This window comes from Ascaphus truei, chromosome 9, assembly GCF_040206685.1.
Source record: "Ascaphus truei isolate aAscTru1 chromosome 9, aAscTru1.hap1, whole genome shotgun sequence".
Taxonomy (NCBI): Eukaryota; Metazoa; Chordata; class Amphibia; order Anura; family Ascaphidae; genus Ascaphus; species Ascaphus truei.
In genome coordinates, this window is record NC_134491.1 from 65,864,685 (window position 1) to 65,888,444 (window position 23,760).

A 23,760-nucleotide genomic window follows, 5' to 3' on the forward strand; every position below is an offset into this window, starting at 1 on the left:
GAGGTTTCGTCCCTGCGTCCTTCAGCCTCCTGGATTCCTGCACAGAAGCGGAGGTTTCGTCCCTACGTCCTTCAGCTTCTTGGATTCCTGCACTGCAGCGGTGGTTTCCCTGTCTTTCTATAGCTTCCTGGTTCCTGGGGCCTACTCTTTCCCTAATCTAGAGAGGCCGTGTCCTGGTTCCTGCGCTGTTACAGAGGATTCCCCAGGCCGCTCAGGACTCTTGCGCTGTAGCACTGGTTCACCCGTGCAGCTAAGCGGTGTGCTACGCTGGTCTGCTTACCATCTCCTGTGACCAGCACCATGGGCCATGGTCGTCGCTCGCGCAGAGCCCAACCCCGCGCTCCTAAGCTGAAGCGGGGTTCTCCTGACTACATGTTGCCAAACTCTTGCTTGAACAATGTTTATCCTGATATCTCCAGCCCTGACCCTGGCTTGTACAACGACGACGCTGTCTTCTCTTATCCTGATCCTGCGATGTACGACAACGAACTGCGCAATCCGGATCAGTCTGCGCGGTCTCAGGTCGGTGCTTTTACAACCCCACCTCAGCCTCGCGGTCCGACCCTGGTTTGTGGCGAGCAGAACCCTGACAGTATGCTCGGCCCCACAAACTCGGACCGCCCTGTGGTGAGGGTTGGTAAGTTTCTATCTGAAAGTCTGTCCCGGCCTGTAGACCAGTCCCAGTCTGAATACCAGTTTCTATGTGAGATAATACCCCTGATTGGAGATCTGATTGTGTTTGTAGGTTTAACCCCTTTGCAAAATAAATGCCGTAATGATCTCATGATGAAGGTTTACCGCCTCCAGGACTTAAAACAATCACTGGCCGCTTGTATTTGCTTTCCTGGTTACCCTTTAACCTGGGAGAATGTGTACCCTTTGGAACTGGACGACGCCCAAAAGGAACTCTCTTCCCTGGCCTTGTCTTTGGACATTTATATAGCCAAAGAGGACCCTCTCCTCATGTTGGCAGATGCCCAAAAAACACTCCATATCCTTTCCATGACATTGGACATTTGCATAAAGGAACAGGATCCTCCCCTCGCCAGCTTCGCTGCCGCTTGGCTGTATCCCTGGTCTACCACGGATCCTTGCCCTGAGTGTATGGCCGGGTTCCCTGACACCAATGATAGGTTTTCGTTAACCCCTGCCGATCAGTCCTGTGAGGTCTCCCTGGAGGATACATATGTTGCTCTACCCAGCACTAATGTTCTTGTATCAGAGAATAAGTTCATTAGTTCTCCTATTTCTAGCTCAGAAGTCCTTTCTCTAGGTCTTGATGGTTTTCCAGCTTTAACCCCTGCCAAGCAGTCCTGTGAGGTTCCCCTGGAGAATACATATGTTTAACTAGCCAACACTAAGGTTCTACTATCAGAGAATAAGTCCCTTTGTTCCCCTATTTCTAACTCCGAATCTGTCACTCCTGCTCTTGAGGGTTTTCCAGCTTTAACCTCTGCTAGGCAGTCCCGTGCGCTTTCCCCGTCAGAGAAAGAATCCCTAAGTTCTGTTCCCAGGGTCATTTCTGTATTAACCCCTGTGGGGCAGCTCTCTGAGTTTCCTTTGGTAAATCCCTGTTCTCTGCCAGCCATGGTTAAGCCCCTAGCTCCAGAGGAGAGATTCCTTGTCTCTCCTAGTACAGAGAAAAGTTTTCCTGTGTTTTACTCTCTGGCACTGTCTGCATTAACCCCTGTAAATTCTTGCTGCCTCCAAGTTAATGCCTTCGTTTTAGCCTCAGAGAATGAGTCCACAAGTCAGACAGCAGAGGTTGCATTGAGGGATTCCCATAACCGTACGGAGTCCTTAGATATTCTTTGCTATAAATCCCCTGCTTCAGCTCAAGTTTCCGCAGTTTCGCCTCCGGAGACTTCGGCTAAAGTTTTGGTTCCTGATAAAAGTAGTCAGGAGTCAGGTTTTTCCCTAAGCTTGGTCGCAGAGTCCCTTCTCCCGGGTATTTCACTGAACCAGCCTGTCGCCCACATAGCGGTGATCCCTGTTTCAGCGCATAGTTCCTATATTAGGGAGTCTGCAGTAATTTCTGGTTTCCCAGACATTCCTTACCAAATACCTACTTCAGAGACCAGTACAGTTTTAATTAACCCCCGGGTACTGTCTGAGTTCTCCTCCTCTTTAAGCTTAGGGTTAAAAGCATACAGTAGTCTGTATGTCCCTCCTGGGGTTCATATTATGTTCCCAGGAATGTTTGCTGACGCACGGTTTTCTCCCAAAAGTGACGCTTTTTCATATAGATTAGTAAAAAGCTTGCACACTGTTTCCCTTTTCGCTGAATTGTGTCTTACTAGTTTTGAGACTCTGAGAGGTAATGATTCTCCTTCTGATTCTGAAGCTCTTCCTACAAGGAGTATTCCGATTGGGGGTCCCCCTGATTTCTCTGTCCAGGCTAATTCTCCAGGGATCAGCATATCTGTGGTCACTTCCTTAGTACTGTCTGAGGTCACCATGCATATATTACAAGTCCTGGGGTTTAAATCTGAGCTATTTAGCTGTCCTGCCTTTGCTGAAACCCAGTCCCTCAGTACTGTGTCTAAATATGCCCCAGCAAACATGGGGTTACTCTGGGAAGAAATGAAAACTCCTGTCTTAATGGGTATTTTTTCTCACATGTCCAGCAAATCTAGAACCTCAGTAATTGTTTCTAAGTCACTTATCAATAGATCTGATTTTTTTCTCTAATCAAACCCAGACACCCTCACTATCGGTTAGGAGTCCTGTGATCAGAGATTTTGCACTAGAAAACACACCAATTCATGTTTTTGTCAGGTTAGGTACCCCTGTGGTTAGGGCCATTGCAGTTTCGGAAAAGACTCCTTGTACTCCTAAGGTGCCTGTCATTAAGAGTTTTCATAGTTCATACTTGCTGCTTGTTGATTCTCAGGGCCCTGTCACTGAGGTACAGACTTCAGCTTCTGATGTTAGCTTCCCTCCCACCACTACCCTGGCTCTGCCTTTTTCTCAAGATACTGACATGAAAATCCCAAGGTCTATTCCTGATTCACTGACAATACTATCTTCCAATGAAGATTTCCCAGTATTGGAGAGCGCTACTGTTGGTTGCTTCTCTGCTCCTGCTAAACCATGGTTTTGTCCCTCGGAATTTTCGGTTGCCCCTGTTATTTCCTCTCAGTTGGAAATACTCTGTACGTATCCCAAGATTTCGGTCCCTATGCCTGGTTTACTGCTTGCCTTGTCACCTTCCATACCAATACCGGGAGATGCTTCCAACCAGCCTATACCCTTACTAACCATTACCTGGGAGCCTTCTAGAGGAAAAATTCCTCGCAAATTCCAACATGCAGTGGTCAGCCAAGACTTTTTCTGTTACAAAGTTCCTCCTGGTGTATTCGATCAACTATCAGGTCCGCTGATCCTAGATTCCGGTTCCTTTATTAAAGACTGGGCTTTCACTGGGGGTTCTTCTGCCGTTTCTGCTCTGGAACTCTCTGGTTCTTCACAGCCCTGGATTTCCAAGACATTTTGCAAGGCGAGCCATGTACCAAAGATGTTTCTTCCATCAATCTCATATCCTAGAACTGTACTCACCAAAGAACTGCTCCTTTACGGATGCCCTTTCCACCTAAAGAATTTTAGGAACAACTCAATGTCCCCAAGACCCATGGATGGTTCTGTCTGGCCGCAGTTCTCACCGGGGGGTGGGGGTACACTAAGGACTAACCACGAGTCTCTGGACCACGACTCTAAACCCAATCCTAGACGGTTCAGCAACAATTCCCGGTCCCCCAACTCTAGGTGTTCTCCTGTTCGCCCGGAGGTCTCGCGTGAAGGGGGGGGGTACCGTAAGGAATCCTCTCCGCAGTTTACTGGTTGCCTTACCTTGCAGACCTGTGCAGTCCTGGAGCACCTCTCCTGATGTTTGCTGCAGCCTGGATTCACTCACCAAAGCAATACACACTCCCTCTGGTATCTATTGCAGCCTATCACTGCAACCTAGACTTGCATTCACTCATTGGAGCAGTGCCTTCACACCCCCCTCCGGGGATTGGCCCACTGGCCTTTAAGTACTGTCTTCCCATAATGCTCCTTGCCGAGCATAGTCCTACTGGATGTCTACTGTTTTGCCACAAGCCCTCGCTTGATCTCCTATGCTGATACCAGGTTCCGCTCTGCGTCCTTCAGCTTCCTTCAAGCCGTTTGTTCTCCTATGCTGATACCAGGTTCCGCCCTGCGTCCTTCAGCTTCCTTCAAGCCGCTTGTTCTCCTATGCTGATACCAGGTTCCGCCCTGCGTCTTTCAGCTTCCTGCAAGCCGCTTGTTCTCCTATGCTGATACGGAGGTTCCGTCCTGCGTCCTTCAGCTTCCGGTTCTCCTGTGCTGAAGCAGAGGTTTCGTCCCTGCGTCCTTCAGCCTCCTGGATTCCTGCACAGAAGCGGAGGTTTCGTCCCTACGTCCTTCAGCTTCTTGGATTCCTGCACTGCAGCGGTGGTTTCCCTGTCTTTCTATAGCTTCCTGGTTCCTGGGGCCTACTCTTTCCCTAATCTAGAGAGGCCGTGTCCTGGTTCCTGCGCTGTTACAGAGGATTCCCCAGGCCGCTCAGGACTCTTGCGCTGTAGCACTGGTTCACCCGTGCAGCTAAGCGGTGTGCTACGCTGGTCTGCTTACCATCTCCTGTGACCAGCACCATGGGCCATGGTCGTCGCTCGCGCAGAGCCCAACCCCGCGCTCCTAAGCTGAAGCGGGGTTCTCCTGACTACATGTTGCCAAACTCTTGCTTGAACAATGTTTATCCTGATATCTCCAGCCCTGACCCTGGCTTGTACAACGACGACGCTGTCTTCTCTTATCCTGATCCTGCGATGTACGACAACGAACTGCGCAATCCGGATCAGTCTGCGCGGTCTCAGGTCGGTGCTTTTACAACCCCACCTCAGCCTCGCGGTCCGACCCTGGTTTGTGGCGAGCAGAACCCTGACAGTGTGATGTTCAACATCTATGTTGAATGTAAGTTTTTAAACGTGGTTTACACAGGGTGTTTATAATTGTCACTTTTTTTAGTGCTAATCTGTGCCAAATGCAAGAAGCCTGTTCATTAACTTTGACATTAGATGAGCAGACTCATTGTAAGTTGTGCTACCTTGTAGCGGACAAACATCTTCATTGATGGTATTATAGTAACAGAGCTTTCCAAACCTTATAGGTTTCTTCTTCTAGTGTCTTCAAGCGCCATTGATTGCAAATTTCTTAGCTAGAGAGGTTTTCACCGTTAAAGGTACATTTATTTGATAAAGTATTTTTATAAAGAGCAAAAGCTCTTTCCCATATTTCTCATTGAGATTAGATTGGTGGAAAGCGTCAGAAACCCCAAGTTTCAATAAACCTAATCTTCAAAAAGTTGACAAAGCCACTGACGTATCAACTTATTATTCACTCAGGACCTTCCAGCAATAAACGTTGTTGGTGCGCGATTTCTCATGCCAAGCCCAGACAGAAGCATTACTCCAATACAGATTTTTTTCTTCAGAATACAGTTCCAAGTCCTTATATAAATAGGTACCAGACACTAACTGCTCTGTAAGCAAAGCCGAGGAAACCCAACCGTGCAAAAGCAAAGTAACTGAAGATTCATGTAACACAGAATTTATCATTTGTAATGAATGGGCCCTACAAAATCTTCAACTTTTCACCCGTTTATGGATCTAGGTTTGCTAAATGACATTACATCCATAGCTAGAGGAGGTGCTAGGGCTGTGGTTTCCAACCTTTTGTTTTGGTTAAGGAACCCTATAATTATATTGTGAAAGTATGAGGGGCCCTAACACTCTCTAATAGCACGTCTGAGATCAGATGCATTGTAAGGAACCCCAACCCTCCCTAATAGCGCGTCTGAGATCAGATGCATTGTAAGGAACCCCAACCCTCTGTAATAGCGCGTCTGAGACCAGATGCATTGTAAGGAACCCCAACCCTCTCTAATAGCGCGTCTGAGATCAGATGCATTGGAAATTCTTCTGTATTGGGTACAATTTTCAAATGACCTGAAAATGGCAGGGAACCCTTTAGGAATGCCTTGGTTGAAAAACACTGTGCTAGGGTTCGAGAGAACTGTGCAAATGTTTAGGACCCCCCTCCTGAAGTCAGGATTATCCTATAGTGTGTGTGTGTGTGTGTGTGTGGACAACTTGTAGAGTGCAATGTGCTGCAACGCTGATCCCTCAGAAAGCAAAGCGGATAGACAGCACTGAGATTACCAAAACACAAGAATAATAATAATGGGGATAGCTATCCTAAACCTGCTTCACTAGACTGCATATTTCTATCTTAAGATGACCGCGTGCATATATTTCTTCAACACATGAAGATGGGAGTAAAAAAAGGGAAACTACATCATGACACTTGCATTGTGTAGATAACAAATGTGCGGTTTAACAAAGTGTGTCCTTATTTAACATTCCCACAGGAATGCAATGGCACAAATACATGTTATTTATCTTCTTTATTTACCCCTGCTATACCAATTAAATGTACTCCATCTACAGAATCACTGTCCTTGCTTTCCCAAATAACCATGGTAAGTTTAAATCATGCTCACATGCCTAATGCTTTGGTCTATATCCTACTACTACAACAACAACACATATTGTAAGCTCTATAGAGCAGAGACACATCTCTACTCACAAAATCATTATACGGTTACAGGGCCATTTATTTGTATTGACATCTCCCAGCTGCAAAACCACACCACCAGATTGATCAAACCAAGGAATTCCCAACAGAGTGTTTTTCCTTCATAATGTTTCATCAGTATGTTTGCCCCTTTTTGCAGCCGGGAGACTTCTAACCCCCATAGGGTGGCAAGTGCTGATTTTGTGGATAAACGGGAGTATTTGCATTTATGTCTGTAGTTCAGACACAAGCCTCTTTTTCATTTGTACTGAAACGGGATGTATGAGGTCTCCAAAACGTGTGCACAATGTAATCTGTGAGAACCAGCATGCTGTGTCGCTAAAAGGTATAGTATCCTACACCGAGACGGTGAATGGCTAGACTTTTCCTGCACTCCACAACTCATGTCAGCTAGTTTACCTCTTTGATACTAAAAAAAAAAAGGTTCAGCAATGGAAACCTACATTTACGTCTGTAGAATTTAACCCGATGCTGATGCTGTGTATGCTTAGTGTCATCAGTTACACTCAGATTACTAATAACAATCTTTATATACAATTCACACCAGTGTCAGTTTGTCTGTCATTGTTTCTCACCTCCTGTAACTTTTTTGCTTCCTGGTTATGTCATAAATTGATGGAAAGCTCTTTGCAATAAAAATGGTTGGATTTGCGAATTTTTTTAAATTCCGACCACGAAATGTCACCCAAACCGTTTTGGTCTCCACTGTCTCATCGTCGGACTGTGTTTATTTCAATACAACCACCCTGAGATCCTTCATCAGGATTATACAGAAGGTGGATAGTTAGAATTGTCCTGCCCTCCATGACTCCTGTCAGCTAGTTTACCTCTTGGATGTCAAAGCAATGCATTACTTGTGTGTCGCAATGTGGGCCCCACTGGCAGTAATGGTATTTAACCAAAAAAAAAGTTTCAAGAGGCTGGTAGACCGCATGGACTTTCAAGCAACTCCTACAAAGTTTAGTTAAAGACCTGAGAGTAAAACCTTACATTCCAGTCACTCAAGAGAACTTTTGTCTAGGAGAAAGTAGAAAAAAGATGTAATTTCACCTACATTTTTGAAGTCACACTGAAATAGGGATGGTTAGAGTCTTTTTAATCTATACCAAGCCTTGCTACCTGCCGCTTATGATGATACCATGAGAAATGTAATGCAGATGGCCTCCTAGGGATAAGAATGACCAGTTCTGGAAGTCAAGTGGGTTTTCAGCAACCCACAGAATGCTGAGAATATTACACTGACTTGAAGATGACTTTTCTGTATCAGCTTAGACAAGTGAAAGAAACCAGCCCTCGACATGATGTATGTAAGGGAGCTCTTCCATTTATAACCCCACACGAACGCTGGAACCCATTCAACTTTAAAAAGCATTACAGTAGATTGCACACCACATGGGCCCCTGAGGATGCTGGAGTGAAAATAACAGCCTACCACACGTCGATTAATCACTGTAACTATTTCACGGTCAGAAACTGTACTTGTGGTTTATATTTATCTGGCATAAGAAGAATATTGCTTACCTGCTGTTCTAGTTATCCAGAGGAATTCATGATTCAGGGCTTTCTGGGTCTTACTCTTAAACTACTCACGCTTGGGATTTGGTATGTTTTCTTTCAAAGAAAAAAGAATGCAATTTCATTTGTGTATCTAATATGATAGAAAAAAATATGTTTATCATTATGTACGGATACTTGGCCCATCCATTCACAGGTTTGGGGTTGTGAGTTCCAAGGAAAGTGGTTTCCTTCCAGTAGAATGCATTGTCTGGGACAGAACAAATACATATGTATGAAGTGTTGCAAAATGAAGCATTGCTCCAGACAGGTGCAAATTGAGTCATCTCACTTTGAAACATTGATTCCAAAGTGCTTTGATCAACTTGTGCCAGTGAGTGCTTTGGGAAAGAGATACCAAAGCTGGCACAATATTATAAGTAAATCATCAGAATTTGCACCTCTGGCAATGAAGGGGTTAAGATATTTGCACAAAGACAAAACAATTGTTAGAATGGTCAAGGATATTCGAGGCCGTGAAAAGCTTTCTTCGTATTTTTTTGTTTTTATTTCCCAACATAAGAGAACATGTGCTGCACTTTTCAAGTTTTATTTACTATCAATGTTGCAAAACTCACATGCTGCAAAAGCTCGTGCCACAAAATTCTAGGAAAAGTAGCAACATTTGTGAAAGTCCCCACCCACACAAAAAAAACTAAATGTAACACTTAAACCAAGATATCGGTGCTTGCTGATTCTTGGTTACCTTTGCCAATTTCGCAACATGACGGCTAATTGAGGCTGTTCAAAATGTACCATTTTCACAAATGTATGCAAATATTTCACACATCTATATCCGCTGTATAAATGATTGCAGGGGACAACAGATCTGTGACGCTAAAGGGTTAAACAGGAATCCACGTTTCTCAGAAGCCCCCCTCCTTTAACGTTCGACTTCTAGTTTTAACTCTTCCCGTGGCTTTAGCAGAATGAAGTTGGACTGTAGAATCACTGATCGTAACCTCGGACCCTGATGGAGTTTAAATTTAACATCCAGATCAAAAGTTACAAAAATATGCTGCAGGGCGAATGCTTCTGAAATAGATTTGCTACATTAAAAAAAAAAACTTTATCAACATCATTATTACAAAACAGAAATAGACATCCGATAACTGCCATTTGGTTAGCCTACTATGCCCAATTTTCTACATTCGAAATAATAATGTATTTTATTTACTTCCAATCACGGTTTATGCCAAAATGTCCTTGAATTTCTTTCCCTACGTTTAATTTGAATATTTGTCCCCAAGTTGTTCCATGCATCTACAACTCTTTCAGTAACGCCTTCATTGATGAAGTTTCTCCGTCACTCTACCACCCACAAGCACCAAAGCACAACCACTCACCCTCATGTTTCTCAGAACAATGTGTCCCTCTTGTTTCTTATTTAATGTCTTTGATGTAAGGCCTGTATAGAATTGCTTTGCAATGTTACTATCCTACCTAAGCACCTTAGAAAAAGATATAGCAACAAGCTTGGAAAAGAAAGGCAGAAACAAAGAGACAAGCCAAAAAGCAGTCAGTGCGTGCACTGCAGCCGAGTCGATGAGGACCCAAGAGCCTCTCAGTCTAAGTTCATAAGTATTTACAGAATGCCTCTCAGCGTGGTGGTTTCTGCACAGATCACTTGACGATACAATTCTATAAAAGCCCTTCTACGATTAATCCGCTCAAAGTGGTCTCCCAGGCAATGCAGGAGGATTATCTGTTTATCTAACTCTGTCAACGGAGTGAAGAGAACAAGGTACATAGGGGTGAGCGCAGCACAATTACGAGATGGTTATAGACCGCTGAAGTGGATAATAAGATAGAAAGGGCACACTTGTTATTCTGCTTTCATTTACAATGGTGGAAAGGCATCAGTCAGTTTGGACTAAGTGGATAACAGGATTGCCATAGAACACGCATCGAACGCAGGCAGTGCAATCTTTACAGATTGGAAAAGCCAAACAGGAGGAGAACAGCAGATACAAAGCAACTAGGGATGGTGGACAAATAAATTAAAATATTAGGAAACTGGCTTACTTTCTTTTAGCACGATTCCCTTTCTTACAAGATACTGCAGTCGAATCCCCTAATCCACAAAAAAAATGAAGTGACAAAATCTACACTTAACACATTGATGAATTCACAGTATGTGAGGTTCTTCAAGTGAATAGACTTGTCGTTTCAAAATTTGTTTTTGGTTAAGAAACCCTATAATTATATTGTGAAGTTCTGAGAGACCCCAACCCTCTCTAACAGTGTGTCTGAGATCAGATGCATTGAAAGGAACCCCAATCCTCTCTAATAGATGGATTGTAAATTCTTCTGTATTTGGTACAATTTTCGAATTACTTGAAAATTACACGGAACCCTTTAGGGATGCTCGTGACGTCATGCGGCGTCAAGGAGCGAGGAGACAGCCTCTTCTGACGCTGGGGAACATGAAACACTGCAAAGGTCGGGAGCTGAAGTGATTTGAGCCTGGCGCTGGCCCAACCGGCTTCCCGACCTCTTGCAAGGATTCCTGACCTCCTGCCCAACTTCCCGATGTCCCACCTGGCTTCCCGACGTCCCCCCCGGCTGCATGTGGAGGACACCTCATGTGCAGGACAAGCATGCTGCCTGGACGAACTCTGCTGCACAGGTGGGCCCCCTCCCTTCCAATGAATACACCCACAGTCAGTCAACCACCCACAGTCAGTAACCCAGTCACTCACCCTCCCCGTCACCTACCCTCCCCGTCACCCACCCTCTCTCTCCGTCACCCACCCTCTCTTTCCGTCACCCACCCTCTCTCTCTCTGCCACCCACCCTCTCTCTGTCTGTCTCTCTCTCTGACACACACTCACACTGGGTATCTTATTTACCCTATATATCTTAGCTGCCCTATACCTACACCGAAATAACCTATACTGCTTTCTTCCAGATCGGACTCTCCAGCTTCACACGGGAGACATCGGAATCCCCCCTAACCCAGAAGACAGTTAGGGAACACCTCCCCTCCAATATATAACATTGTGGGAATTAGGGTAAGTGGACATTGAGGGACTGCAGATCAGGTAAGATCTCAGGCGGGATTGCTGCTTTAGAAAATTGTGAAGCAGGGGCATCCAGGCACTGGTTAAGGGGTTCAAGAAACTAGTCATTCACATCTGGCTTTTTTTTTCTAGATTAGTGAGGTCATTCCGAGACACACACACACACACACACACACACACACACACACACACACACACACACACACACACACACAACTATGTAACAAGGACTAATTGTAGTAAAGTATAAATGTAATATAATAAATAAACTGTTACGTCAAAACCGAATGTTATTAGTTCTTACTAGGAATTTATTCCATTTCTTTTTTCAAAAGCAAGGCTGGGTGTGGGGCTAGGTGGCAAGTAGATTTTTTTGGTTTGGCGAGTAGATTTTTGGGTGATTTGTCAAGCACTGCATATAAACCACCGAAATATTGGCTTTATTTATTTTTATTACCCACCAGTGTTTCAACCAACTGCTTTACAACTGACAACTGCAAATTTGTAATTGCTAAAGCAGTAAATTATGAGCCCATTAATACCCCTTATAAAAATGCAGAATTTGTTATTTATTAAAGATTTTGACTGACAAGGACAATTCCCAGTGTGAGCTCTGTGACGGGGAAGAGGTAGCCAGTCTCACTAATAAAGATTAAGCATGTTTGGTTACCTCTGATCCATGTTTTGGAGTTCAGGAGTGTCAGCTGTTCTAAAAGCATTACTTGTAAGTATGCGACAATAAAGAATGTCTGTGTTTTTACCTTTCCAGGGATGTCAGAAAGCAGGGATTGCTGTGGTATTATTTTCAGTGGGGGGTTGCGGAGAAAGTGTTGTCAGATTGTGTCTATCTAGTCAGGGCCCAGAGTTGCTGGTTCCCCTAAAAATTTACCCATGAATCAGGTAGGATGCCTGGATGCATGTAGACACATTGTCTCTGTAATATCTCCCTGTGAAAATGCTTGTGCGACTCACCACTGGGGGACCCTGCTTCAGCACAGCCCAGAAAGGTAAATGGGGCATAGGGATGTGAGGTGTCCCTGAAACAGCCAAGGGGTCACTAGGTTAATGGGGTAACCCACTAAATACCCAGGTCACCCAGAACCGGTATAGGGGTCCTGAGGTACTCCAATCATTTACAAGGTTGTGAGGGGATTTTTAAAAGTCCAGTCCTAAGGTTATTGTATAGTGTGGGGAAAATGGCTAGTAAGAAATAACATGCAGCTTCTTATTCTATTTCCCATAACCAAAAGACTTGGGATATTTTTAAAGTGTATATTTTAAAGTGTATATTTTATGGAACAGTGTGTTTTAAAACTGTTTTCTGTTTATGCACAGAAATGAGCTGGGACTTTCAGAACCAATGCTCTGACAGGCCACTGGGCTACCAAGTGGTGCCAGGAGATCTGGCATGACATCTGGAGATTAAAGCCCCAGAGGATAACCAACGTGTCAAGACCATATTTTCTTTAACTGTACATGCAATGTCTTGTATATAATGTATACCCTGTTCATTTATGTAACTGTACTTGTAACCATGTATTATTTGTTTTACTCTGTGCCCAGGACATACTTGAAAACGAGAGGTAACTCTCAATGTATTACTTCCTGGTAAAATATTTTTTATAAATAAAAATTTGGGCAGGAGGAATGGATTCAAGTATCCACATCCTGAGATCAATGGACGCTCTTTGCATTTCCATTGATCCCACCAGCCTGGCAGGTGCCTGTCATCGTGGGTGGCATTGAGGGAACCAGAGCCAGAGGGACCAAATTGCCCATGCTCATTGGTTCATTCAGGTTTCCAGGCAACACTGTTGTGTCTACCAGCTTGTCTCTGATTGGCTGCGGAGAAATTTCTCACACTTTGGACTGGGCTATAATATTTTTTGAATGAAAGTCAGGAGGTATTATAACCCCTTGCACCCATGAGATAGTGTATTCTCCAGTGTTCTCCAAGGTCTCTCATAGTTCCCCAATCCTCTAAGATGCTCAGCTTCTACGTTTCCAAGTGCAAGTCTCCAGCAAGAAAAGGGCTGCTTCAACGAAAGCTGTCTGAAATATTTACTGTCCTGTTTTTGCAACTGTTTTCAGAGATAGGATTCCCTGGATCTAGGAGAGTCTAGGTTGTTACCCCAATTCCCAAGTGTGTATTTTTGCTGTAGTTTGTGTAACATTGTGTGTTTGCCTTTTCCTGTGAATAAAGTTACAATTTATTTCATTAACTTATTTTGCTCAATGCATGATCCTGGTAAAAGGTGTAAATGTTAAGTTCAATGTAGAAGAACCCCGCTTTAGCTGAGTACAAAGTGATAGTGTGGGGGTAGGGTGCTAATGGGTGACGTATAAGGTAAGTATTAAAGAAGCAAGAACCCACTATAAGCACTCAATACCCCCTGATGTATGATGTGAAAATTAAAAATAATTTTTAATGCTATACTAATTAAAATAATGGGTGTTAAAATTCAACAAATGACACACATACAGTATATGATACCCTATGATGAATATATATGATATTCCGGGTAACTAGATAAGGAAACAATTTGTGTTTAATTGGATCAGACTGTCCCAGGGAGCCGGTATACAGTAATCCCTATTAGTGGTTAATTAGATGTACGCTGGTATCAGTGAGGGGCTATTCAAAACCTGTCTCAGGTGTCAGACAGGTCCCAGATGGTAATGGTGAAATGTGAAATAGATCATAATATGCTAGGTACAGACAAAAAGAACAATATATCACACCAGTGTGCTCACTTTGCAAATCGTAAATCCATAGATGGAAAGTATAGACTCTCTCTACAATCCAACATGTAGCCACCCAACAGCAACTGGTTAACACCAGAATAGTAAAGGAGTGGGCTGTTAAACATTAAACACAATGTGCAAAGGCTCATAGACTCCTATAGGCAGTGTGGTTGTCAGCATACCCGTGCACATATTCATGAATGTGCTTCCACTATCAGGAGTGCTAATGCCACTATAAAGATGTGTATGGTCGAAAGAAACCTGTCTAGTATGCAGAAAAAGGTTTCATGGTGGATACATGTAGTCACCTAACAGAAACTAAATAGCTCCGAAATAGTAAAGGAGTAGGCTGTGAAACACAGAACACATTGTGCAGAGGTTCAAAGACTCCTACAGGCAGTGTGGTTGTTAGTATACCTGTGCACATATTAATGAATGTGCTTCCACTGTCAGGAGTGCTAATGCCACTATAAAGCTGTGTATGGTGGGAAGAAACCTATCTAATGTGCAAGAAAAGGTTCCTTGGTGGATACTGAATAAGACAAAGACACTGTTATAATCCTGTCACAAAGCAACACTGAACCCACCGTTAGTAAACTGCTCAATGAGCATATGGTATATAGATCTAGTGAAGGTAAATCAGTCACATATGCACCATATTAATTCACATATAAATTTTAAGGAGAGTCTACGTTTATCAGTGAGTGCTGTATTAATGACTTTTCAATAGCACTGCATGGACACACCTCCAGGAAGAAACTTCCAGCCAATAGAAACACTACAATGCATATATAAGCTTTACTACGATCTATGGGACTTCCCCCTCACACTTAGCCTTGAGAAAGCATTTCTAATTGCGAAACGCGCGCCGTCGGTACTCACGTGGTAGCATTATCGAGTTGCAGAGCAAACAGCTGCCAGACGGCTAACATGTACTCCCTTCAATGTTGGGCAGGAGTCTTTGTGGTGACTCGGTGACGCATGGTGAGACAAGGGCTGCTTGATTTCCCTTGTTATTTTGTTGCATTAGTGTAACCAGCACTCCTAACGGTGGAAGCACATTCATCAATATGTGCATAGGCATACCAACAGCCACATCGTTCCTAGGGGTATATTAGCCACGGCGTTTGCATTTATGAGTGGTATTAGCTCTCTGAATTTATGGACTTCATTAGCTAGTACCCAGGTGATTTATATGTGAATTAATATGGTGCATATGTGACTGATTTACCTTCACTAGATCTATATACCATATGCTCATTGAGCAGTTTACTAACAGTGGGTTCAGTGTTGCTTTGTGACAGGATTATAATAGTGTCTCTGTCTTATTCAGTATCCAAACAAGGAACCTTTTCTTGCACATTAGATAGGTTTCTTCCCACCATACACAGCTTTATAGTGGCATTAGCACTCCTGACAGTGGAAGCACATTCATTAATATGTGCACAGGTACACTAACAACCACACTGCCTGTAGGAGTCTTTGAACCTCTGCACATTGTGTTCTGTGTTTAACAGCCTACTCCTTTACTATTTCGGAGCTAATAAGTTTCTGTTAGGTGACTACATGTATCCACCATGAAACCTTTTTCTGCATACTAGATAGGTTTCTTTCGACCATACACAGCTTTATAGTGGCATTAGCACTCCTGACAGTGGAAGCACATTCATGAATATGTGCACAGGTATACTGACAACCACACTGCCTATAGGAGTCTATGGGCCTCTGCACATTGTGTTTAGTGTTTAACAGCCCACTCCTTTACTATTCAGGAGTCAACCAGTTGCTGTTAGGTGGCTACATGTTGGATTGTAGAGAGTCTATACTTTCCATCTATGGATTTACGATTTGCAAAGTGAGCACACACTGGTGTGATATATTGTTCTTTTTGTCTGTACCTAGCATATTATGATCTATTTCACATTTCACCTTCACCATCTGGGACCTGTCTGACACCTGAGACAGGTTTTGAATAGCCCCTCACTGATACCAGCGTACATCTAATTAACCACTAATAGGGATTACTGTATACCGGCTCCCTGGGACAGTTTGATCCAATTAAACTCAAATTGTTGCCTTATCTAGTTACCCGGAATATCATATATATTCATCATAGGGTATCATATATGTGTGTCATTTGTTGAATTTTAACACCCATTATTTTAATTAGTATAGCATTAAAAATTATTTTAAATTTTCACATCATACATCAGTGGGTATTGAGTGCTTATAGTGGGTTCTTGCTTCTTTAATACTTACCTTAAAAGGTGTAAATGGCCTGGTCCCCTGTGACAAGCTCCTGTGACTTTGGGAAAGTCTCTTTATTTCCCTGATCCTCAGGCACCAAAAACAGATAGTAAGCTCATCTGGGCAGGGACCGTGTCTGTAACAATACTAATGTCCAATGCTGCGTACCACGCACTGTACTGTCATTGTGAAGTGCTTTGAGACCCACTGGGAGAAAAGCGCTATATGAAATAAATATAACTTTATTATTATTATGTTCTCTGGAAGTAGCATGTATTTTTAACCTCTTTAGAGCACTGCGTTGCATTCACTTCTGGCATCAAATGGGTTAATAAGATCACACCTACCTTACAGAAACTATCAAACACATTCTTTTGATGACTCGCTTCGCTTATGACATATGTTTAATTGATGTTTTACCTGCCAGATCTACTCTCTCACTCTGTTTTTATGGCTGGGTATGGTCCAGGAAACAGTGAATCTCGGACTACTGGAAGAAACGCTTGCTTGGCTGCTGATCCAGTGCTGGAAAAAAATGGTACGGGTTCAAAGGTTACAAAAGATGGCCAAATAATCTGTTCCCATCACCTTGTTTTCATATTATGTCCATTAACCAGTTGACACAACCGCCCCCTTGTCACCAATATCTTACACTCGAAATCCACACCAATTGCATTTTTTTTTACAATTATATTTTTACTGTACATGATTAGACATTATGATTTTACACGCAGTGGTGTTTTTTGTAGGGGAAAAAAGTTTATATTCTATAACTACAATTCATTTGATTTCAAATAAAAAGATGTGGTATAGGGGGGAGGGGAGGTTAATGCAGTTATGCCCTACCAGTTAGTATTTCTATCCATTTCTGATAGTGACAATGAAATTATTTGGCGTTTCTTGTGGATTATATAAATACACACATTCTTTATTGTAGCTTAGATAGAAATAATGTTTTTCTTTGTCAAGTGTTAGACACACACACACACACACACGGTTAGTGCATTGCAATTAAAACCAGCAATCAAAGATTTGTTTTTAAATACAGTTATATCCAATTTTATTCAGTAATAAGTGTGTACACATTTATTTTGGTCTTGTTTATCCTGTTCCCATTAATTGTGGTGAACTGGAGAGTCCTTCGCCATCCTATAAGTTCCTCTGAACATCTATAGAGGGGGACTGAAGGGGCTTACAGACAAAGTGGTAAATCAGCTGTTCTCATTTTTGGAGAGTCCAAATAAAAGTTTGTGTGTGGAGCTTCTGTTCTGAAAGTGGAAGAAACATTCGCTGGTTGGAAGAGTACCATGTAATATTACTCTGTGTTTCATGTTAATATTAAGGCGGGTCCTGAATTAGCAATGCACCTCTACTACGTCTCTCTCGCTCCTTCTTTTCTACCTGCTGATCACACAATGCTGGCAATGTGTGTTGCTGTTATATTCGGGTCAGCTGATGCCAGAAGCTTGACGGCATAACACTTTCAATCTTTTCCAGCACAAAGTTGAAAGGAGCGAGCAACATCACGAAGAACTGAAAGAGAGACAGCAGAGAGGAAACAGTGTGTTACAGTTAAAATTAAGATGGCACTGCAGTTTAACAAGGGGTGAGAGAAAAAGCAATGCAACTCTCCCAACATCCATTCATTCTGGGGAATTAATGTCAAGCTCCCTGCTAAAGAAAATACATTCCCATGCATTCAGCTCCAGCCTGTGTCTGCTTCGGTAATAATGTACAAGACGTGTATAATAATAAAAAAAATAGATTTTTTTTCTATGCCCCAGGATGCAAATATATAGATCTTTTAATTTAAAGAAGTCAGAGTTTTCAAGTCAGAATGTGCTGTATAACGCTCTCTGCCAGTGAAAGGGTTTAATGGACACTCATCAGATCTTGATGGGAGATCCTCTTCTGTGAAGGGTGATGCTACATTGATTAACAGCGCTCCAGTTATGAGACCCACAAATGCACCAGCGCTCGAGAAATCCATTGCTGTGAAAATCTACCTCTCTTTTAGTAGTACCTGTATAAATTACCAGGTGTAGGGTTCACTAAATCAGCAGTGCCATTTACTCATCCATTATGGGACCGTGACGTTGTAGGCAAGGGTTGATGTATAAACAGATTCCTGCTATGAAGACAAACTCTTGCTCTTTTATGCACATCAACAGTCTACATTTTTTTTTTTATCTTTATCATTTAGTTTTCCAAAAAGTTACAATCTTCATTGTAATCCGTGCTAGAGAAACAAAATTGCATGCAAAACACTTTGGCACCTGCCTTGCACTGTTTTTTTTTTTTTAACCTTTGTTCACGCCGGTTATTTATCCCTTCTGATTTTATTTTAGTTTCCAGTGATGACAGTGTAGATTTAAAGGCACCTGTCTTCACATGCATGGCTTTAACGAGCCATTACAAGGAAATATTCCACAGAGGAAAATAATTCTGTTAGACTACCATGTGCGGTAATAGAATGTACAGATATAGCGCCAGTCAGCGTACTCCTGCAGGTGAAGTCGCGCCAGTGCAACCGCGCCACCCCATTACACGTAGCCAATTCAAAATCAATGAGCCAGTGGGAATAAAAATATGGGCTACGTGTGTAAACCACACCCTGCAGTGTCCTTGTACTGTATATTACAGGTTATACAGGTCACGTTCAACTGGAGAGTCCCATTCACTTGCATTATAAAATAGATTCATACTAAGGTCTTGTTTTTGGGGGTAAGCTCAGAGCACCATTAATTGAAGACGCATTTTGAAGCACATTTAATTTGGGGCTAAGGGAAGCACTTTCATCCCATATGTCTAAGACACCTATTAATTATGCCGTTATGTAGCACTCCCTTGCTTGAGAAGATTGGGGCTGCAATCATGTAACTGGGGCTTAAAGCTACAAAAGCAAGAGGAAGATTGCATAACAGTATATTAAAGAGAGTCTGGGTATTTTGCACTTGTTCATACATTAAAATGAAAGGCATCAAGTTCTCTGCCTCTGTTCATTATTTTAACTTTTGAATGTAATTTTTTTTTACCTGCTCTAACTTGGTGTAAACCAGGGATGAAAAAAGCCTAGTAGCCCAACATTTTTACCCCTGGCACAGCACCGCGTTGATTGACCCATGAGTTTCTGTCACGACCGGCAACAGCGCATCCGATCCCGCTTTAAAACTTGGACCCTAAATGTGAAGACGCTTCAGACAACTCAAATAAGTATGGAGAGATGTATGCTGGGTATTACCCGCAGGGAAAAATAAATGGGGTGAAACCAAAACAAAAGTTTGTGACATCACAAGTTTGAAGAAATTAAAATGGCAGTGGGCCAGTCAGATTACCAAATTTTTTTTTACCATTGTTGGACAAAGATGGCACTCAACTGGATTCCAAGGGAATTTAAAAGACCAAGACAACGACCAAAAGTAAGATGGGAGGATGAAATCAGAAAATGTGTTTGAGCATCGTGGAGAGGAGAGGTTGCAACCATCCAGCAGTGGATCGACAAAGGCTGAAAATGATGAAATATTTCATATGTGCTTCAGGGAGCAGGACACTCCCTTCATATAACGAAAGATTGAATTGGGGTTCTCTTACATAGTAGGTTGAAAAAAGACATACGTCCAAGAGTTCAACCTCTGCTAAAATGTAGACAACAGATACTTTATTCTATATACTTACAGTATATTGATCCCAAGGAAGGCAAACAAAAAACCCAAGTGAAATATCATCCAATGATGTCTCATCAGGGGAAAAATAAATTCCATCTTGACTCCAAGTACTGGCAATCAGATTTTTCCCTGGATCAACATCCTTCCCATGTTTACTTATTTGGTATATCTCTATATACCTTTCCTTTCTAAAAAGATGTCCAACCTTTTTTTGAAGATATATATTGAATATATGCATCAGTCTCCATGCTTAATGAATTCTACATTTTAACTGCCCATACTGTAAAGAACCCTTTCCTTTATTGCTGGTGAAAATATCCTTTCCTCCAACCTAAAGGGATGACCCTGTGTCCTTTGTACGGCTCGAGATGAATAATTATTTTGAAAGCTCCTTGTACTGTCCCCGAATATATTTGTATATAGTGATCATATCCCCTCTTAGACGCCTCTTTTCTAATGTAAACAAATCTAATTTCACTTGCCTCTCTGCATAAATCAGATTATCCATCCCCTTTATTAATTTGGTGGCACGCTCTCTCTCGAAAAAAGGCTCCGTTGGGAGGTGAAAGGTCGAGGAATAAAATTCACTTGAAATATCGGAGTGCCTGTCCCTCTTCAATCCACGTGTGCATTGTGTACACGCACTGCAGTTCAGAGTTGGACCCAAATTGAATTTGCAGTTAAATATATCATAGATTAAGAAAACACATTTTGCAATAGTTTTTAAGCTGTTTCATACGGAATGCTTCCAACTGACTGCAACTCAAGTATAGATTTGAAAAATAGGACATCACTGATCAGGACTTTCTAAAAAAGCTTGATCAGACTGCACTGTGAGGCTCTTCAAAGGACGCGCAACAAAAAAAAGAGAATAGACGAGCAGTGGGGAAAAATACATCAGACACTGCATTTAATAAGAAAATCCTTCACAGCGAGGGTTTATTGAAAGAAAATCCTAAATTCCCACAGACAAAAGGGATCAGAGAATCAAAAACGTCAGCTACGACCTTAGCTGAAGCGGTTTGGGCTCTGAAGTTTCTTGCCAGCATCAAAGTGGATAAAGATTCTTAAATCTCCTTCATCTGTGGAGAGGTGAGAACAATGCCTTTATCTTACGGAATGGCCATAAAACAGTAAGACAGGATGCAGTCAGTATTAAGGGAAGGGAGATGGCTTGCTGTCTTATTACCATCTGGACAGTGGTTGCAGAGGCTCAAAGTCAAATCTAATTAAAACTGCTCTAAATTGCAATTCATTCTCAAAAATCCTCTCTTACTCCTTCAGCTCTTGAGGGGTCAACAACGGACTGCAAACATATAAGTTGCTGAAGGAGTTAAAAAAAAAATACTACTTTGGTTAAGACGCGCAAATTAAAAAAGTTTGTACAATAGGATTTGTTTTAATCCTGTAACCTCAAGGGTCCCCTTTGGTAACAAAAGGGTGAATTTGAGGGAAATGTATTACTGTTCTTGCATTTTATTGCTAGAGTGAATCCACTCTTAAATATACCTGTCTAAAATGCCTCTCTCACTAAAATCAAATGACATTGAAAATTAAATTTTTTAGGTTTTATATCTTGTAAATATCTTAAAGTAAAGTGCCCCAAACGTATACAATTTGTTAACCAACATATGACCTTTCTTCCCCCCCCCCCCTTAACAAATGGCAGGAATGTGTTTACTAGAAGACTTATGATAGCAATTCACGCAGTGTGACTAAATATTACAGCCGTGAAAACATTTTAGTTCGACTTCATTACAGCAGAAAAGTCAAGAAGGCCTTTTATAGGAGTATAATGGAAAGGACGACCTTTGTTTGAATATAAATAACTGCATACTAATATAGCTATAGGTTTTACTATGCCTCTCCCTCGCTGTCCTCTCCTTGAATGGAAACACAGACGTAACATACGCAGACGTGTTACATTTTCTGGATGTCACCCTAATGCCTTTTAGACGCATCCTGGTAAGGATACATTTGCTTACACTTTGATCTGTATCACAGGTTTTTAAATCCCAATATATCCTCTCTTAATGCAATCAGACAGTCACACTAGATGAGATCACAGTCTGACCCACACAAGCAAATGATCTCGCGCTCCTCTGCTCAACCATATGCTTCTGTTTTTGGCACCACCTGAAGCGGAGATGTATTATCTTTCCATAAGTGCCAAGTCTAAACCAGTTGTGTGTAGCACCAAGGTGACTGTTAATGTCAACACAGACCAAGAGACGGCTTTTATTTAAGCCACGAGAAGTGTACATCCCTCATATGATCAACATAGCTGAGAAATAGCAGAAGTTTATAATGCACTGTAAACATACACGTTAGGGCCTAAACCTAGAGTATTTCCTAGTGGATGAGATTAAGGTTGATTGCTGCTCAAGATGCCAAGTGTATTATTTTGCTTTGGTCCCATGTCACCTGCCACCCTGTAGGAATGACAAAATATTTTTAGCTTGCTAGCTTGGAGAGCAAATATTAGGGTTACAAAAAGCCAATGCAAATTACCAAGTGCCTTTTAGTGTACCGTTACAGGGACCTTATCTTTCAAGAACACTTGGTGAAGAATGATCTGTACATTACAGTATGTATCTGATCCATCAGCATTTGATTCAATGCATCAATGGGATTTCAGATGGTCACTGAAAAATCTCATATACCAATTTATAAACCTATACTAAAAGGTTTTCTGTCCAGGCTCAAATTAGATCCAATTTCTGCTCCAGAATTGGTGATATATATTGCATATGATGATCTTCTATGCATTCAGTGGTACCAAACAACATTAAAAGGCTGCGCTTATAGTGACGTTGACTCAAAACAATTGTATTGGTTCCGTCGCGTGCGCTTATAGTGGACGCGATGGAGCGACGGTGCTATCAAGATCCTTGTAGCCACTAGAATGTGATTTTGCAGACTGTCTGTCTCCCCATGTGACTGCCTATAAGCCAATCGCATAGCCCCACTGCCTTCCCCCTTGCTGACTTCACTCCCCTTGTAGCCAGCAACGTCTCCAAACCTCATTACAACTTTTGCAATGGCGACGTAATCAGTCGTGTCGCCATCACTATAAGCGCAGCAAGTATGAATTATTTTTATGTTGGTCGACTCAGGCTACCCTATAGAAACATTAAAATGATATCCAAGAATAACACTGCTAGAAGTTTTAACTACTTCTTGTTTTGATTAATTTTAATTCTCATTTCAGTGAAATGTGAAAATATCCAAGAGTACATCTGTACTTCATGTTTCATCTGAAAATAGTCCACTTAAACAGCTGTGCACTGACTAGTTAAAGCATCTCCTTCAACCTTTCCTGTTATCTTTCAAAAAGGTGTGTGGTCACCTAGATCTCTTTATTCAGACGTCACTAGGAAATTCCTCAACCTTCTGCTGCTTCTTTAAGCACAAACCAAGCTCTTGGTTAGAAAACTCCCATACCAACTATGGTGTTGTGCATCTAAATCGTTAAAAGCAGTGAGCTTTCTTCTTCGATAAACCTGGTGCAGCTTTGCAGCCATGAAACTTTGATCCATAAACTAATTTGACTACAAATGGTGTCAAGGTTTCCAATGAATAAGCTATAATTCATGATATGGTTTAGCAACTTTAATGAATCTGGTCCAAAATAGTCTTAGCGTCTTGTCAGTTATTGAAATGTTTTAATGTACATTAATTTAGCATGTCATAACCACAAGAGCCAAATAGGTCTACAGTCCATTTCTCTCCATCAAGGTATTAGAATGGGCCAATACTAAATTAAAATACAAAAATCAAACTGTGAGACGCCAAAAAGGAGTTTAGAAAATGAACAAACTTCTGTTTCATTACTAGTGTAAACAAAATATAAGGTGTCATCAATCCAA

General features: G+C 42.0%; 1 protein-coding gene across 7 annotated transcripts in view; it reads right to left on the reverse strand.

Annotated features, from left to right (window-relative positions):
* Positions 1–16,580: 16,580 nt before the first annotated feature.
* Positions 16,581–23,760, reverse strand: part of ST7L (suppression of tumorigenicity 7 like) — a 77,363-nt gene continuing 70,183 nt past the window's right edge. For 2 of the 7 annotated variants that reach the window (XM_075615277.1, XM_075615274.1), the window contains one exon: positions 17,258–17,759. Coding sequence is in view for 4 of the 7 variants with exons in the window: in XM_075615274.1 (XP_075471389.1) it covers positions 17,664–17,759 (96 nt within the window). In the remaining 3 variants the exon portion in view is untranslated. The other 5 variants (XM_075615275.1, XR_012803954.1, XM_075615276.1 and 2 more) reach the window with 5 other exon arrangements.